At 50.7% G+C, this 18,393-nt stretch overlaps 1 protein-coding gene across 6 annotated transcripts in view; it reads left to right on the top strand.

Annotated features, from left to right (window-relative positions):
- The window catches only part of ANAPC1 (anaphase promoting complex subunit 1), a 33,460-nt gene extending 30,134 nt beyond the window's left edge, over window positions 1-3,326 (top strand). For 5 of the 6 annotated variants that reach the window (XM_071738812.1, XM_071738815.1, XM_071738816.1 and 2 more), the window contains 6 exons: window positions 45-183; window positions 551-637; window positions 1,216-1,311; window positions 1,659-1,857; window positions 1,992-2,126; window positions 2,976-3,326. In XM_071738812.1, the coding sequence (XP_071594913.1) occupies window positions 45-183; window positions 551-637; window positions 1,216-1,311; window positions 1,659-1,857; window positions 1,992-2,126; window positions 2,976-3,091 (772 nt within the window). In that variant the 3' untranslated portion in view covers window positions 3,092-3,326. The remainder of the gene's footprint in view (window positions 1-44; window positions 184-550; window positions 638-1,215; window positions 1,312-1,658; window positions 1,858-1,991; window positions 2,127-2,975) is intronic. The other variant, XM_071738813.1, reaches the window with a different exon arrangement.
- Window positions 3,327-18,393: the final 15,067 nt, after the last annotated feature.

Raw genomic sequence — 18,393 nt, forward strand, 5'->3', positions numbered from 1 at the left:
GGCTGGGTGCCTGTCTCAATTTAATCCCCTTGCTCTCCTTTCAGATCAATTCTTGCCAAGGGGGGTGTCCTCTACGTGAAGCTGAGGGCAGGGCAGCTCTCCTACAAGGAGGACCCCATGGGCTGGCGCAGTCTCCTGGCTCAGACTGTTACCCACAGGCACTCTGAAGCTCGGGCATTCAAGGTACCATTCCCAATCTGATTTTGTGATTTTCCTGCTAGGAATGCTGCCTCTGGAAAGGACTGAGGGGGGATGCACAGCAGGGCCTGATGGGGTGGTTTGATTTCCAGCACCTAGTACTGAAGTTAGTGGCTGTGCTGGAGGGAAAGGAAGTCACAGGGCATGGCAGAGCTCAGAGCAGCCACGTGGATGCACGTGGGCAGGCAGGAGTGTTTTGCCCATGGTCTGCTTTTATGTAGGTTGCAACCTTCTCACTTGTGTTTTGGAGAGAGGTTTGGGTGTAAATTGTCATTACATTTGTGTAGTAAAACTAAAAAGCTCATTTTGCGAGGGAGTTTTCATCTTTATTTATTTTTTTTTTTTTTTTTAGCCAGAAGCAATTTCAGCTTTCACTTCTGATCCTGCTCTGTTTTCATTTGCTGATTATTTCTGCAAACCAACTGTGAACATGGGCCAGGTATGATGCCTAGGGCTGGACTACCATGGTTTCTTGCTCGTCTGAATAAAAGGTGGGGAAAAAACCTGTGATGAACTAAGGAACAGAATTCAGCCCTTCAAGTGTAGTGGGGACAAGGGAATATTCCAAGGGATGTTTGTGTTGCAGAGGTGTGGAACAGTGCTGGCCCTGTAGTTCTGGTTGGTTTGTTTGCTTTCTTTCCCCAGTGGTTACATCCCAGTGGCTGCTCCTTGCCTGAACCAGCTGTGTTCATTCCAGAATGTGTTTAACAAACACTGAGATCCTTCTTTGGTGTCCTGAAGCATTTAGGTGAAGCCACTGCAGAAGGTTTAGGGGTTTTTTGCAGTGTGTCTCTCTGCACAAAATGACTTAAGGAAGGGAGTAAAACCCCATTGCATTATGTCTAGTTTTAATAAGCCCAGGAACAAAAGCAAGCTGGGGAGCATTGTTAGCTGTCTCTAATTTATGTCATGTCAGTGCCTGGGTTAATGTTAATGGAAGGAAATGGGAGCAATGCAAGACCCTGAAATAATTTGTGTCCAGCATGTGTGCTTTGTTAAACATGTGTCTTTTATCAGAAACAGGAAATCCTGGATCTTTTCTCCTCGATTCTCTATGAATGTGTTACCCAAGAAAACCCAGAGATGCTGCCCACGTACATAGCCATAGATCAGGTGCAGTAAACACTTCTTTTAAAATTTTTAAAGCCACACTTTGGCATAAGATGGGATGGGATTCATTGGGTGGGATTTTCGTGGAAGACAGAAAGGAAGAAGGGGAGACACAAACCAGTGAGCTTTCAGGGAGACAGCAGAGATTTTAGAAGCAAACTGGAAAATGATCTAAGCTAATGGAAACTGAAGTGAAACATCAGCTGGCAGTTTTTCCCAGTAGGTGCTCAGGAGGGCAGCCCTTGCCAAGGAGGGCTTTCAGGTTCATTTAATTAGTGTTTATGGCAGCAATATTTCTTTCCTCCTCCAGCTCACGTGCTCACAGTCACTCTGTGTTTGCTCTCTGCCAGGCTGTGAGGAGACTGACGAGGAGAGAAATGTCTGAGACATTTGAGCTGTGGCAGATTAAGCTGGTCTTGGAATTCTTCAGCTCCAGGAGTCACCAGGAGAGGATGAGCAGGAACCCAAACCGAGGGCTCTTCATGAACTCTGAATTCCTGCCTGTGATGAAGTGCACCATTGATAACACTCTGGATAAGTGGCTTCAAGGTACAGGGAAGATGACTTGACTCCCAAAGCCAGGATTGCAGCTCAGCCTTCTGGTCTTCTTGGCTTTGTCCTGCCTTTCTCTTTCCTCCCCCAAATGCTCCCTGAACTTCACCACAGTGTTCTGTGTGTTACAGCTGGAGGAGATGTCTCTCTGCATTCCTACCTGAGTGGGCAGCCCACTGAAGAGTCTCAGCTGAGCATGCTGGCTTGCTTCCTCATTTACCACTCTGTCCCCACACCAGGACAGCTGGCAGCTGGAGGCTTGGAAGGTAAAAGCTGGGCTGGATTTGTCCTTGTCTACTCAAAGGAACAACATAATCCTGTCAGCTGGGTGGCAGCAGCCTTGCCTCTGAAAGCTGCTCCATCCAGTTCTGTTCTTTGTTGACTGTCTTGAATCTGGACATAAAAGGGAATGGCTTTTTGCAGGGCTGAAGAAGGCAGAGTTAGACCTTATAAAAAAAAAAAATCTGGTTTGTTTTTTGCTGTTTTCCTGAGCTGCAGGTAGTGATGCTCTCACAGGCTGTAGCAGGGAAAATGTTCTCCTTGCTGGGCTAACCATATCCCAAGCATCCTTTGAGTCTCAGAGGGATCACCTGCTCTTCTAGGTTTCCAGCAGCAATCCTGTCTGGAATCCAGGGAAATTCAGGGCCCTTTCACTTTTCTCTTGCCCCACAAAGCTGGGGATGTAACCTGATTACCCTGTGCAAGTGGAGGCATCTCAGACTGCAAAAAAACCCAGCTGGACTTCATTTCAGCACCTCAGTGGTGAGAGGAATCTGGTGCTGGAGGCTCTGCTGGCACCCTGAGCACACAGGCCAGTGACATTTTCTAGTTGTGTCCCTGGGCATCTGTTCAGCCCTAAAAGCCTCTCTGGCAACCCTGGTTTTCTGTGTCCTCTCTCCCTGTGACACCTCTGCCTCTCCTTTGGGAGTTCCTGCCACATCCGTTGGCTTTGGGCTCCCTTAAAATGTTAATACCTGAAGTTGACTTTTCTCTCAGCACTGCAGCAAAGCAAACAGCAGTGAGCACACCTCCAGAGGCTGCACCCTGCCACCTCTGGCCTCTTGACACTTCTTTTATTTGGCACGGCTGCTCATTTTCTTTCTCCATCTCTTTAGGAAGCACCAACTTCTCTGAGCTGCTCCTGAAGTTCAAGCAGCTGAACGTGCCTGTTCGTGCCCTGCTGAGGCTGGCACCCCTGCTGCTGAGGAACCCCCAGTCCATGGTGCTCTAGGTGCCTGGCTGCTGGAGGAGCAGAGCCAGCAAGGGCTTGGGGTCAGGCTTTTCAAACCCACACAGGTAAAAATGTGCTTGATTTTTTTGATTTTGTAACTTCTCAAGCAATGTCTACGTCAAAACTCATCCCCGGATGTGGTGGCTGTGACCAGGAGCTATTTATAACTTGTTAAGAGGAATTTAAAGTAAAATTGTAAAAGTTGAGCTAATAATAAATTTACTTTTGTAACTAAGGATTGCTTACCAATCTGTCTCATGTGGTGAATTCTGAACTGTTCTATTTCCTTGTTTTTCTAACTTCTTGGCTTGGGATGGGACTTAATCCACTCCCACGAGGTCCTGTAGGTTTTAGGAGACAGCCCAGAAAATGCCAAACTTGCTTTTCCTCCTGGATCTTGGGCTGGAAGGGAGACAACCACCTGCCTGCAGTGTGTGGAGTGTGCTTGGCAGGCCCTGGTGTGATCTTTCATTCTCATTCATGCAATTTATTTATTTTTGTCTCATAAAGGCACTTTCTTCCCTGAGCAAGTATTCATTGCTCTGCTCCCACTCACTCACTGCACTGTTTACATCTTTTTTTCTTTTTTTTTTTTTAACATCTTTTTTCCCTCTGATCTTTGTTCTGCAATTAGTCAGTGGCTGCTGAGAAAACACCTGCCCTCTGCTAGGTTACATTATGTCTGGCCAAGAACTGAAACTACTTAGAGACAATTTAAATAATTGGGCAATCGTTTGTGTTCCCTTCATCTCTGCTCCCATGCCTCTGCCTTGCCCTGAGCTCCCTGTTTGTTCTGGGCAGCCCAGGCACCTCATTTGTCACACAACAGGTGGAATTATTCCAAAAAAAGCAGCCAGAGGCTGAGTGAGTGCTACTGGAACAGCAGCCAGGGCTGAGCTGTTGGACTTGCCTGATTCTGAAGTTTCAAATGGGATTTTAGTCTGCAGGACTCGTGCTGAGCCCACTCCACTGTTTTCCCCAAAATCTCAAGCAGTGGAGCCAAAGGATTTTAAGGAGGGGACAGATGGATGGGGGAAGACAATTAGGAGTGACTGGGGAGGAAGAAAGAGAAACAGCTTACAAACTAGATGTTGTTAAAAAGAACACTTTTAATCTGTGTATTAACCTAGGGGTTTGGTTGCTTAAGACATCCTGAAGGGACCTGAGCTCCTGCCACTGTCACCAATTCCACTTCTCTCCACTTCTCTCCTTTTTTTGGCTTTGGGGTGTTTCTTCTTTTTGGTTTTGTTTCATTTGGTTTGGTTTTTGGTTTTGTTTTGGGGTTTTTTTTTGAGGGGTGGAGAGGGCTGGGTTTTTTGGGGTTTGGGTTTTTTGTTTGTGTTTTGGGGTTTTTTTTAAGCTGTTCAGAAGTTAATTTAAAGAAAAGTCAATGTTCTGCTTCAGGGGAGGTCAAGTCTTTTAACAAAGATCTCCAAGGCAGCTGCTCTGGAGCCCAGGGCTGTCCCTCTGGTGGGTTGCAGGCTCGTGGGGAGCCAGAGGGTGGGCTCCATCCTGTCACCCGTGGGTGACAGTCCCCTGGGTCCTGCTGCTGGCTCTGGCTCAGGGCAGGATGATCCCCACTCAAAGATTCTGGTGGGAGGAGCAGTGAGGACGAGAGGAAAAAATCAGATGTGTCCTGAAGGAAGGTGCTGGGCTGGGGTTTGCTTTAGATTGTGGAAGATTGAGGTGGGTTTTGTGGTTTAAAACCCAAAATCCCCTGCTCTGAAGGTACCTTCTCTGCTTTGTGAATTAATTAACGAGTATGGAACCCCCAGCTGTGGCCCTGGGAGCCAGCAGGTCTGTCCCTGCTGTCCCCACTGCTCCTGTCCCTGGGGCACAGCTTGGGGAAGTTTTCTGTCCTAAACTGCAGAAATGTGAAGCACAAAACACTTCCCACGCTGGATGAAACCCCAGCTCTCCAGCCTGGGTTTTTCTGAGGACATGAAAGGTTTTGAGCCCCCCAGCAGCCTCTGCCAGGAAGCCAGGACAAGGTGCTGGATGTGGAGTGAAACCAGAGAACCCAGAGCTGGCAGCGGGTAATGCCTCTGGCTCTCCTGATGGATAAAAAGGGGGCTTTGTCCCTCCTTGGGAGGAGCTTTGGACACCGGGTCCAAGCCTGGGAGCTGGAAGGTACTTTGGACCCCAACCAAACTGGAAGAAGCAAAGCAGGGTTTGAGCAGAGGCTGGGGAGGAGAGGGGCCAAGTGCAGACCCCCCCCCTGGGGCTGGGGAAGCATCTCCTGGGGCTGTGGGGAAACATCTGAGCAAAGGATCTCCTGGGGGAAGCATCTCCTGGGGGGAACATCTGGAGCTGTGGGGAAACATCTCCTGGGGCTGGGAAAGCATCTCCTGGGGGGAACATCTCCTGGGGCTGTGGGGAAACATCTGAGCAAAGATCTCCTGGGGCTGGGAAAGCATCTCCTGGGGGGAACATCTCCTGGGGCTGTGGGGAAACATCTGAGCAAAGATCTCCTGGGGCTGGAGAAACATCTCCTGGGGCTGTGGGGAAAAATCTCCTGGGGCTGGAGAAACATCTCCCTCTGGGACTGGGAAAGCATCTCCTGGGGCTGGGGGAAGCATCTCCTGGGGGAAACATCTCCTGGGGCTGTGGGGAAACATCTGAGCAAAGGATCTCCTGGAGGAAGCATCTCCTGTGGCTGGAGAAACATCTGACCAAAGGATCTCCTGGGGGAAGCATCTCCTGGGGCTGTGGGGAAACGTCCTGAGCAAAGAATCTCCTGGGGCTGGAGAAACATCTCCCCTGGGACTAGGGAAGAATCTCCTGGGGCTGGGGAAGCATCTCCTGGGGGAAACATCTCCAGGGCTGGAGAAACATCTCCCCTGGGACTAGGGAAGCATCTCCTGGGGCTGGGGGAAGCAGGTCCCCATGCAGCCACCCTTGAGGTCCTCCCAGCTCCACCTGGGTGGTGGGACCACCAGCCCTGGGGGAGGTGGGTGTCTGTGTGTCCGTGTGTCTGTGTGTCCGTGTGTCTGTGTGTCCGTGTGTCCGTGTGTCCGTGTGTCTGTCTGTCTGTGTGTCTGTGTGAAGCTCTCAGCTGCATGGAAGGAGCCGAGCTCCGCGGGAGGTTTCCTGTTTCCTTTTTAAGGTTTTCAACAGATAATTTGAACGCAGCCGCCGCCGAGCCCTGGACCAATGGTGTGGGCAGAGCCCCCGGGGGAGTTTCGGCTCGGGGCGCCCGTTCCGAACGGCAGCAGCGCTCAGCCAGCCCCACCGAGACACCCCCCCGAGACCCCTGCCCAGGTAAGGCGCTCTGCACCTTAGAAAAAACTTTAAAAAAACCTTTAAAACTCTGCTTGCTTTCGCTGCTGGCTGTGAGCTGAAAAAAAAAAAAAAAAAAAAGGGAAAAAAAAAAAAAAAAAGCCAAAAAAAAATTAAAAAAAGGAAAAAAAAACCCCCAAAACCCAAAAGCGCTATATATTTATATTTGCATCAGATGAGAGGTCCGGGCTGCCGGGTGTCGCTTGGGGCAGGCTTGGGCTTTCCGGCTTTTCCAGGGAAATTTGAATTTTGAAAAATGAGAAAAATGAGAAAAAAATTTGAAATTTCAGCCATTTAGAGCGTGGCTGCCGGTCGGGGCTTGGGCTTTGCCTCGTCCTCCCTGGGGGTCCCGGACACCCCCCCGAGGGCACTGTGGGGGGGAGGGAGGGCTTTGGGGGGTTCTCTGGGAGGTGAGAGGGGTGAGGTTGGGGTGGTCTCGGCACACAGAGACCCCCCCCCCCAGCCTCTCCTGGCTCCATGCAGCCCAGCCCTGCCCTAGGATCCCCCCTTGCAGACCCCCCCTCGCCCCCGCCATGGGTGGGCGAGCACCCCACTGTCCAGGGGACCCCCTGCAAGCCTCAGCCCGGCCTGGGGGGGTCCTTAGGACCTGCTTGACCCCCCTTTGGTGAGGGCAGCGGCTCTGCTGGGAGGGAGGTGGGACACGGAGGGACCTCACTCCCCGCAGTGCTCAGTCACCTCCTGGGGGGTGGTTTGGTTTTTACCCCTCCCTGGAGAGCTGCTCTGTCCCCTGGCTTAGGGGGGGTCACAGCCAGACCCTCAGATCCCGGGCTGCCCCCCCGCAGGACCTGGGGGGTTTTTTGGCTGTGGGGAACGAACCCCTCCATCCCCTGCACCCCAAACAACCCTCCCTGGGCTCTGCCCCAGAACCGGGGGGCTCGGGGGGGGTTTGCCCCCTCCAGGGGGTCCCTGAGGTCCTTTCCCTGAGCCTTTTCCAGGCTCAGCAGCCTGGGGTCCACCTGGGGCAGCCTTTCCCCCTCCAGCCCCTCGCAGCCCGACTGCTTCTCTCCTCTTTTTTTCTTTTTTTTTTGGTTTTCAACCCAGTTGCTCGACCCCTGCTCCCCCCCCCCCAGAGATCCCACTCTGGCTGCGGGGACAACCGCGGCTTCTCCAGCCCATCCCATCACCTCCCCCAGTGTCAAACTGGGACGGACTGGGACGGAGGATCAAAACCCGAACCTGCCCCGGCGCCCAGGTTCCCTTTTTCAGCTGGGACACGCAATTTTTTGGTGACAGTGACCTCTGTCGGCACCGCCACCCAGCATCCCACCCAGCATCCCACCCATCTATCCCCCCTCCCGACGGTAAATTGTTTGGCACAAACTGGGAGTTTTCTTGGCTGGGAGGGATAAATCCTGCCCTCCAACCATCGCCTCCTGCCCCAAAAAACCAGATGGTGAAGCCCTCGTGGGTGTCCCGGTGTTTCGGGAAGCCCCGGGGGGCTCTTTTTGGTTCAACCTCTGCTCAGAAGTGGAGAAAAGTTACCGAAAGGTCTCCCGAGGACAGCCCAAAAACCGAAAACCCGGCGGGGATTTAATTTCAGAGCAGGTTCACCCGAGCTCCCTGACTCATGTAAATAGAGAGGTGCAGAGCAGTGACTAATCCCGGGAGTGCTTTCTGTGAATGCCTCATCCCCCAGCACCTCCCAAACCACTGCTTTTTACCCTTTAAAATAATAATTTTTAAAAATTAAAAATCAAAACAATTAACAGTCTGGGTGACTTCAGAGGAAAGAGAGGGAGGAAGGGTTAGGGATGAGGATGCTGAGCCCTGGGGACCGGTCACCTCGGCTGCTCCATCCCCAGCCTGGTGTTCTCTGCCTGTACCTCTGCCTGTACCCCTGCCTGTACCCCTGCCTGTGCCCCTGCCTGTGCCCCTGCCTGTGCCCCTGCCTGTACCCCTGCCTGTACCCCTGTCTGTACCCCTGTCTGTACCCCTGTCTGTACCTCTGCCTGTACCCCTGCCTGTACCCCTGTCTGTACCTCTGCCTGTACCCCTGCCTGTACCTCTGCCTGTACCCCTGCCTGTACCCCTGCCTGTACCCCTGTCTGTACCTCTGCCTGTACCCCTGCCTGTACCCCTGTCTGTACCTCTGCCTGTACCCCTGCCTGTACCTCTGCCTGTACCCCTGCCTGTACCCCTGCCTGTGCCCCTGCCTGTACCCCTGCCTGTACCCTGCCTGTACCTCTGCCTGTACCTCTGCCTGTACCCCTGCCTGTACCCTGCCTGTACCCCTGCCTGTACCCCTGCCTGTACCCTGCCTGTACCTCTGCCCGTACCTCTGCCTGTACCCCTGCCTGTACCCCTGCCTGTACCCCTGCCTGTACCCTGCCTGTACCTCTGCCCGTACCTCTGCCCGTACCCCTGCCTGTACCCCTGCCTGTACCCCTGCCTGTACCTCTGCCTGTACCTCTGCCCGTACCTCTGCCTGTACCCCTGCCTGTACCCCTGCCCGTACCTCTGCCTGTACCTCTGCCTGTACCCCTGCCTGTACCTCTGCCTGTACCCCTGCCTGTACCTCTGCCTGTACCCCTGCCTGTACCCCTGCCTGTACCCCTGCCTGTACCCCTGCCTGTACCCCTGCTTGTACCCCTGCCTGTACCCCTGCCTGTACCCCTGCCTGTACCCCTGTCTGTACCCCTGCCTGTACCTCTGCCTGTACCCCTGCCTGTACCCCTGCCTGTACCTCTGCCTGTACCCCTGCCTGCTCGGGCAGAGGGGCTTTTCCTCTGGGAAGCTCCTCCTGGAAGTTTGGGGTGGGGTTGCAGGTGGCAGTGAGTTCTGGAGGGCAGTGGGGCTGTGGTGGTGGCAGGGGAGTGACTCAGAGCAGCTTTGGGGCTCTGTGGTTTTGCTTTCATGGTTTTGCTGTGACTTAGCGACTTGGTTCTTTCTTTCTTCTTCTTTTTTTTTTTTTTTTCTTCCCTTTAATATGACTGTATTTTTTTTATGGTGCTGTGGGGAGGCAGGTGCCAAGATGCCCGGTGACTCAGCCATCCCTGGGGATCCTGTCTGGGTTCTGGGATGTTTTGGAGTTGTTGGTGTTGTCAGTGCTGGTTTGTGTCACCAAAGTCCAGGGGTGATGCAGGTGGTGGCATCTCCCTTGGTTCCATATCTCCCTTGGTTCCACATCTCCCTTGGTTCCACATCTCCCCAGGATGCAGCAGCAGGGACTGATTTTGCCCCAGGGGAAAATCCCACTCCCATTTTCCCACTCAAAAGGATTTCCCTGGAGGGTTTTGTGCTCCAGACCCACTCACCACCGCTGCTCCCCACCCCCCCCCCCAAAAAAAAAAAACCAATGATAAACCCAAACCTCTTGCTGCTGCTTCCTCAGAGATGCCCTCACCCCACACCCCCCCAGCACCTGCTCCCTTTTAGCAGAATTCCACTGGGGTGACGCTGCCAGGTTTGTTTTATTCAGGGCTTTTTAGCAGATTTTCTTCTCCAGCTGCTTGTTTCTTTTTGTCCATGGCCTGGGGTGCTCTGAGGGTGAAGCTCTGCAGAACCCATGGTTTCCCTGAGCAGGTGCCACTTCCCCCTGACACCCTGGGCCCAGCTGGAACAGCTCCCACCCCCTCGGAGCTTCTTCTTTTCTTTCCTGGAAAGGAAATGGGATTTCTGATGACAAAAATCCCCTCTGCAGAAACCCCCAGCTTTCCACCAAGCTGGAGAGGTCCAGGGATGGGTTTGGGAGCTGGGCCAGCAAACCAGCCTTGCCCAAGGAGATGCTGGTGACTGCCAGCACATTTTCCACTGATATTGGAAGATCTTGGGGGGGAAAGAAGGTGGGAGGGGGGCAGGTTGAGTGTTTTCCAGCCACATGCTCATATTCCAGCCCTCCTCCTGCCTCTGGGGTACCTGTGGGGTAACTTCTGCCATCCCAACAGCTCACACTCAGCTGGGATGAGCTCAGGGGAGGATAAAGATGGGAAAACCCATCCCCTTCTGCTTCTCCTGTGAGAAACTGGTGACAGCCACAGAGAACACGGAGGGGGGGGTGTTTTGGGGGGTGTTTTGGGTGGTTCTCCCTGTCCCATGGGTACTCACTCACCTCAGGTAAGCTGGAGCATGGGTGCTGAGCAAGCAGGGGGTTGCCTGGCTGGCTGTGGCTGCACCGACTGCCACCAGGGCCACCAAGGCAGGTTTGGGGGTTGGAGCTGGTGAGGATGGCACTGGAAGGGTTAAAGCCACAACCCAGGGGTTGGGATGCTGGCAGGAGCCTGGATGTGCTGGTGCCAGGCATTGAAGTCCTGGGTGCTCCTGGGGATGCTCCCCAGGGCTCTCTGGTGTCCTGGGTGCTCCTGGGGATGCTCCCCAGAGCTCTCTGGTGTCCTGGATGTCTCTGGAGATGCCCACCAGGGCTCTCTGGTGTCCTGGGTGCTCCTGGGGATGCCCACCAGGACTCTTTGACCTCCCAGGGGCAGTGCCCACTCCGGAGCTGTTCCCAGGAGCAGGGGGACAGTGTCCATCTTCCCTGCAGCCCCTCACAGCCCTTTTCCCACGGGGTCCCCAGCTTTTTGTCACCCCTCTGACAGGGCTGGGGGTGGAGGGAAGAAACCCCAGAGTGTTTCCCAAGGGAAGTTCATCCAGAGAGCTTGGAGCTGCATCCGGAGGGTCGGGGCATCCCACCGGCCCCTGGGACCGGGGATTTTGGTGCCTGCAACTCCTCCCCCTCCCCAGCTCCATGGCTTTGGCTGCAGTCCCTGGGAACCCGGCCCTTTCCCAGCCAAGGGCTTTTCCCAGGGGAACCCCCCCTCCCGGAGCCCTTCCCAGGGGGAAGCGGGATCGCGGGGTGGCCGTGGGAACGTCCCCTGTCCCCGTGTCCCCAGGGGGTGTCGGGGCTCTATAAACCCCCCCGGCAGAGCAGGAGCAGGAGCTGCAGGCAGCAGAGGCCGGGTAGGACACGGGGGGGTTTTGTTCCCATCCCGGGGATCCGGAGGTGGTGGTGGTGATGGGGTTTGGACTGGGAGGCACTGGGGGGCACTGGGCAGCATGGGCCACCCCGGCAGCCCCGGGCAGGATGCTGCAGTCTGGATTTTCTCTCTTCCCACCCGTTTTTTTTCTCCTTCATTTGTAAGATCTCAGCACTGGAGCTGAAGCTGGGGGGGGCTGGGGCCGGGGGCTCGTCCTGGAGAAGGGAATTCTGAACCCTGGGCATGGAATGTCCCTGAAAAGGGAAAGGGAAAGGATGAACCCGGGGGCTGAGCAGCAAAAGGACACAAAAAGTGCATGAACCTCGCCCGGATTTCCACCCCCAGCCACAAAACCAGAACCCTGGAGAGGAGGAGGTGGAGGAGGGATCCCTGGGATCCCATCTCCCCGATCCCACTCACCCAGATCTCCTTCCCCACAGGTGCTGCCCAGGCCCCGGACACCAGGCAGGGAGCAGGGGAGGATTTCCAGGCGGCAGAAATGGAAATAAAAAGGATCTTCCCTCCCTTGCAGGGCTCAGCCACACGGTGGGTAAGTCAGAGCCTGGGCTGGGGTCTGTGGCTCCTCTCCTGGTGATTGTGCCAGGGGGCTGGAGGGGGGAGCAGCTCCAGGGGGGCTGGAGTTGGGGAGCAGCTCCAGGGGGGCTGGAAGAGGGGGAGCAGCTCCAGGGGGGCTGGAAGAGGGGGAGCAGCTCCATGGGGGCTGGAAGAGGGGAGCAGCTCCAGAGAGGCTGGAAGAGGGGAGCAGCTCCAGAGAGGCTGGAAGAGGGGAGCAGCTCCAGGGGGGCTGGAAGAGGGGAGCAGCTCCATGGGGGCTGGAAGGGGGGAGCAGCTCCAGGGGGGGCTGGGGGGGCTTGGGAGAGGGAGAAATCAAATCCAGGGAGAGGGAGGGAGGTGGCCTCACCAGGGATGGGGGACAGCAAGTGGCACTGGGACTGGGGGGGACAGCAGGGATCTGGGGTGAGCTCCTGCCACCCTCCTGCTGGGGATGCTGCTGGGGATGCTGTGCTGCCAGTTCTGCTGGTGGAGCTGGTGATACTGGTGGAGCTGGTGATACTGGTGGAGCTGGTGATGGTGGTGGAGATGATGCTGGTGGAGCTGGTGATACTGGTGCTGCTGGTGGAGCTGGTGTCGATGATGTTGGTGGAGATGGTGATGTTGGTAGAGCTGATGCTGGTGGAGCTGGTGATACTGGTGATACTGGGGATATTGGGGATACTAGTGGAGCTGGTGCTGCTGGTGGAGCTGGTGATACTGGTGGAGCTGGTCATATTGGTGATACTGGTGGTGCTGGTGGAGCTGGTCATACTGGTGAGGCTGGTGGAGCTGGTGATACTGGTGATACTGATGATGCTGGTGGAGCTGGTGGAGCTGGTGCTGCTGGTGATGCTGGTGGAGCTGGTCATACTGGTGATACTGGTGATGCTGGTGGAGCTGTTTCTCAGGGCCATGCAGGATGGATGCCACCTCCCCCCAGAGCACCCCTCTGAACTGGGGTTAACCCCATGGGGGCTGTGGGGCTGGCAGGAAAAGCCCTGGTGTGGATGGGGCAGGGCACATCCCAGGGACACATCCTGGGGACACATCTTGGGGACACATCTTGGGGACACATCCCGGGGACACATCCCGGGGACACATCTTGGGGACACATCTTGGGGACACATCCTGGGGACACATCCTGGGGACACATCCCGGGCAGGGCTGGTGGCCAGGCTGAGGCCAAGCTGAGCATCTCTCCAGCAGGTCGGGTGGGGCCTGCCAGGCTTTGGGATTGATTTTTTAAATAATAGATTTATTTATTATTTGCCCTTTGGGCCCAAAGCCCAGTGTGAAGGTGCCTCCCCCATCCCCACCAGGCTCCCCCCTCCACGTGCAGCTGAAATCTTTTCCCTGGCTGCCTTCAGAAAGCCTAAATATATTTTTTTTTCCCTGCCCAGATAGACAATTTTCCATATTTCCCTAATATTATTTGATGCTCTGTTTCTCATCCCCCCCATTTCCCAGCCAGCTCTGGTGCTTTGGCATCCTGGAGCTTCCCCACTCTCCATCCCATCCTGGCACCAGGGGGATTTGGTTGGCAGGAAAATTGGCTTCAGAAATTCCTGGAAAAACACACAAAAAAACCCCAAACCCACCCCCAAACCTCTTTTCTTTCTTGTGTCACCAGGAACAAACCAAAGCAGGCACAGGGGGCAGAGGGGGCAGCTCGGGGTGCTCAGCACCCAGCCCAGCCCCTGATCCCAAAACAGGGAAAAATGGGGAGATTCCCAGCATCAAATCTGGATTTTCCTGCAGGAGATTTGTTGCTTTCGGATGGGTTTACACAGGCTGTGATGTCTCCTTGAAACTGCATTTCCCCTGCATTTTCTGATCAATACCTGGTTTAACCCCTTCATTTTCTGATGTATATGTACATATTTATATATATATATATTATTCCCTTCATTTTCTGATCAATACCTGAATTATTCCCGTAATTATTCTGAATTATTCCCATAATTTTCTAGTCAATCTGGATTATTGCCTTTTTTGATCAACATCTGGATCATTCCCTTCATTTTCCGATCAATATCTGAATTATTTCCTTCATTTTCTGATCTATGGATGATTCCCCCAGCTTTGGTTACCACCTGTATTAACATCTGTATCATTATTGCTTTCATTTCCTGATCAATATCTGGTGCAGTCCCTTCCTTTTCTGATCCATACAAATTACTCACTCCATTTTCTGATCAATATCTGGATCATTCCCGTGATTTTCTGAATAGTGTCTGGATTATTCCCTTAATTTTCTGATCAATATATGAATTATTCCCTACATATATATATGTATATATTTTTTTAAATATAAATATATTCAATATATATTCCCTTAGCTTTCTGACCAATGTCTGGATTATTCCTCACTCTTCTGATCAATATCAGGATCAGATATTCCCCTAATATATTCCCCTAAATTTCTGGATAGTACCTACAGTATTCCCTTCTTTTTCTGCTAGATATCTGTATAGTATATACAGTAGATATAGCATAATGTGTGTATATATATATATATATATACACATATATATAATATATATACATATATATATACTCTTACAGAAGTATTTTGACATATGTTTTTATTAGGCATTATATTAATTATATATGAAGTATTAAATATAATTATTACTAAGTAGAATTAGTACATTTATATGAATTATTAATTACATGTAAAGTTTACCTCTAATTATTGTTTTCCCCGTGGAGCTCCTCCAGCTCCCCCCCCATTTCTTACCAGGTTTCCATTTCCAGCTTCAAGATTTTCCCCATTTCAGTGATTTTTCACCGTTTTTTGTTTTTTTTTTTTTTTTTTTAAAGATTTTGACCATTTTCAGCAGACCTTCAGTGTTTTAGTGTTTGAAATATTTTCAGCATTTCCCTAATTTCAGCAGCTTAGAGCTCAGAAAAATGTAATTATTCCTGCTGGAATTTGGGGTGATGCTCCTGCCAGCTCCCTGGTTCCATCCCAAAGGCAGCAGAAATCCCAGGAAAGGGGAGAAATTTGAAATTAAATCATCATACCAAGAAAAAAAAATGAAGCCAGTTGGGGTTTAACTAAAGAAAAAATAATTTGGCAACAGAAAAAATTTATTATTTTGATAATGGGGGGGGAACAAAAATACCAAACTCTTTGAGTTTGTTTGGTGGGGGTTTTTGTTTTTGGTTTTTTTTTTTGGTTTTTTTTTTGGGGGGGGGGGAAGGGTTTGTGGGGTTTTTTTGTTTGTTTGTTTGTTTTGTCTTTTTGTTTCTGTTCTTTTGGGTTTTTTTGGTTCAACTCCTGATTTCCAGCAGTTCTGCCCCAGGGCTGCAGGGGGGGTTGGTAAGAAGGAAATGGCTCCAGCAGCCCCCAGAATCTGCCCCCAGCTTCAAGATTCTCCCCGTTCCACCGATTTTCCTCTTTCTTGAAAATGGTCGAAATCTTTTTAAAAAGACTTTCAGCATTTCCACCCGTTTCGGGGTTTGAAACCTTTTCAGCATTTCCAGAGAAAATCTTTTGGGGTTCTCTGGGGAGAGATAAATGGGGCTGCAGGAGGGATCCTGGGGGTACAGGATAATTTTGGGGGTATAGGATAATTTTGGGGGTACAGGATAATTTTTGGGGTACAGGATAATTTTGGGGGTATAGGATAATTTTGGGGGTACAGGATAATTTTTGGGGTATAGGATAATTTTGGGGATATAGGATAATTTTGGGGGTACAGGATAATTTTTGGGGGTACAGGATAATTTTGGGGGTATAGGATAATTTTGGGGGTACAGGATAATTTTTGGGGTATAGGATAATTTTGGGGGTATAGGATAATTTTGGGGGTACAGGATAATTTTTGGGGGTACAGGATAATTTTGGGGGTATAGGATAATTTTTAGGGGTATAGGATAATTTTGGGGGTACAGGATAATTTTGGGGGTATAGGATAATTTTGGGGATATAGGATAATTTTGGGGGTACAGGATAATTTTTGGGGTATAGGATAATTTTGGGGATATAGGATAATTTTGGGGGTACAGGATAATTTTTGGGGGGTACAGGATAATTTTGGGGTACAGGATAATTTTTGGGGGGTACAGGATAATTTTGGGGGTACAGGATAATTTTTGGGGTACAGGATAATTTTTGGGGGTACAGGATAATTTTGGGGGTATAGAATAATTTTGGGGGTACAGGATAATTTTGGGGTACAGGATAATTTTGGGGGCATAGGATAATTTTTGGGGATATAGGATAATTTTGGGGGTACAGGATAATTTTGGGGGATATTGGATAATTTTGGGGGTACAGGATAATTTTTGGGGGTATAGGATGATTTTGGGGGTACAGGATAATTTTTGGGGGGTACAGGATAATTTTGGGGGATACAGGATAATTTTTGGGGGGTACAGGATAATTTTGGGGGGTACAGGATAATTTTTGGGGGGTACAGGATAATTTTGGAGGTACAGGATAATTTTGGGGGTATAGGATAATTTTTGGGGTACAGGATAATTTTTGGGGGTACAGGATAATTTTTGGGGTATAGGATAATTTTTGGGGTATAGGATAATTTTGGGGGTACAGGATAATTTTTGGGGTATAGGATAATTTTGGGGGTACAGGATAATTTTTGGGGGTGCAGGATGGGGAGACACAAGGGACCCAAGGTCCTGGGGTGTGGGGGGGGAGTTGGTGCAGGTAAAAACCAGCACTGAAACCAGAAAGAAGATTGCAAAGAAATGGAAAATAACACTGCAAGCAGGAGTGGGCACTGCAGCACACACAGCATGGCAAATAAATGGCAATATTGCAGGTAATAAATAGAAAATGCTGCAAATAATAAGTAAATAATATTGTAAATGACAAGTAGGCAATATTGCAAATAATAAACAGAAAATATTGCAAATAATAAGTAAGCAATAATGCAAATAATAAACAGGCAATATTGTAAATAATAAATGAATAATATTGTAAATAATAAATAGGCAATGTTAAAAATAATAAACAGACAATATTGCAAATTATAAATAAACAATTTTGCAAATAATGAACAGACAATATTGCTAATAATAAACAGGCAACATTGCAAATAATAAATAGACAATATTACAAATAATAACCAGGCAATACTGCAGACAAACACAGGCACTGCAAACAACTGATGCTGCTGTAAATAAACCCAGGCAGGGAATAAACCTGCAATTGTGCAAATAGGCAGAAAATTGCCAGCAAACTCAAGGCTTGCAGACAAATCTCCTCACAAATAAATCTCAACATTTTAACCCAGTGCAGGGGCTGGAAATAAATCCAAACCCTCTGAGGTCTCAGCTCCCTCGGGGTGCTGGTGGCAGCAGGGGGGCAGCTGAGCCCCAGCTTTGGGTGGTTTTGTGGGTTGGTTTGTTGTTTTTTTTTTTTTCCTTCATTATTTATGTATTTATTTATTTATTTAAATCTCTACCCGGCTTTTTGGGAGCTTTTTGGGATGTAAAGAACTGGTTGGGGCTCCTTTATCTTCTGCATGGCTGGGAGTGAATTCCTTGCTCCTGCTGCTGGCCCTGGTTTGTCCTTCCTGAGAGAGAGATAATGAAGTGCTTTGCTGAATAATAAAGCACTTTTTTTATTTTTTAATTTTTTTTTAATTTTTAAAATTTTTTTTTTTAATTTTTTTAATAAGAAGAAGTGCTTTTCTAGCTGGAAGCTGAGGCTGAGCTGTGGCTGTTGCCAAAGTGTGGGTCAGGGCTGGGTGAGACGTGAGGGCACAGGCACCTAAAGATGCTGTGCTGTGTTTTGGTGGCTCGGGTTGGTTTTCTGGGTTTGTTTTTAGATATATTTCTGTGTCAATGCCTTCTGGCCAAGCCACAGGTTTTGCTTTCAGCCAGCCCTGATAAGAGATCGGCAGCTCCTGGCTAAGCCGTGGGCATGGGATGCATCCCCCAAGGGAACGACTTCTGCTGCTCATCCCACCAGAGTCGGGGGGATTTCCCTGGGGGATTTCCCGGGGGGATTTCCCTGGGATTTCCCCATCTCCCTGGGGCACAGAGCACAGGAAAAATCCCATCTTCTGCTACCCAGGTTTAGGATTCCCTGTCAGGCAGCTGTGACCAGCCCCAGAAATTCCTCCTGGGGTTTGACTGTTCGGATTTTTTTTATTTTCAGATTAACGCCCTGAGAGGCCAAATCCCTCTGAAAACCCCCGTGGGATTTTCCACGGGGATTTCGTTTCCCAAAATTCCATTTCACCAGTTAAAGCCCATCCCTTCCCCAGGCACCGGGGCCGTTCCCCCCATGAAGCAAACTCAGATCAACCCCGGATTAACCCAAATTCTTTTCCCTCCCTCATCTTCTTTCCTTGCTCGAATGGCAGCAAAAACCGAGGGGAACCCACAGCCCCCCTGAATGCTCTTAAATTGAGGCTGAAATTGTCCAATATTGGGGTTTCGGGGTTTTTTGGTTGCTTGCTTGGTTGTTGCTTTTTTGTTTCGTTTTGGGGTTTTTGTTTGTTTGGGGGTTGTTTGTTTGGTTTGGTTTGATTTGGTTTTTTGTTTTTTTGGGAGGGTTGA

The sequence above is a fragment of the Heliangelus exortis genome, chromosome 3 (genome assembly GCF_036169615.1).
Source record: "Heliangelus exortis chromosome 3, bHelExo1.hap1, whole genome shotgun sequence".
NCBI lineage: Eukaryota > Metazoa > Chordata > Aves > Apodiformes > Trochilidae > Heliangelus > Heliangelus exortis.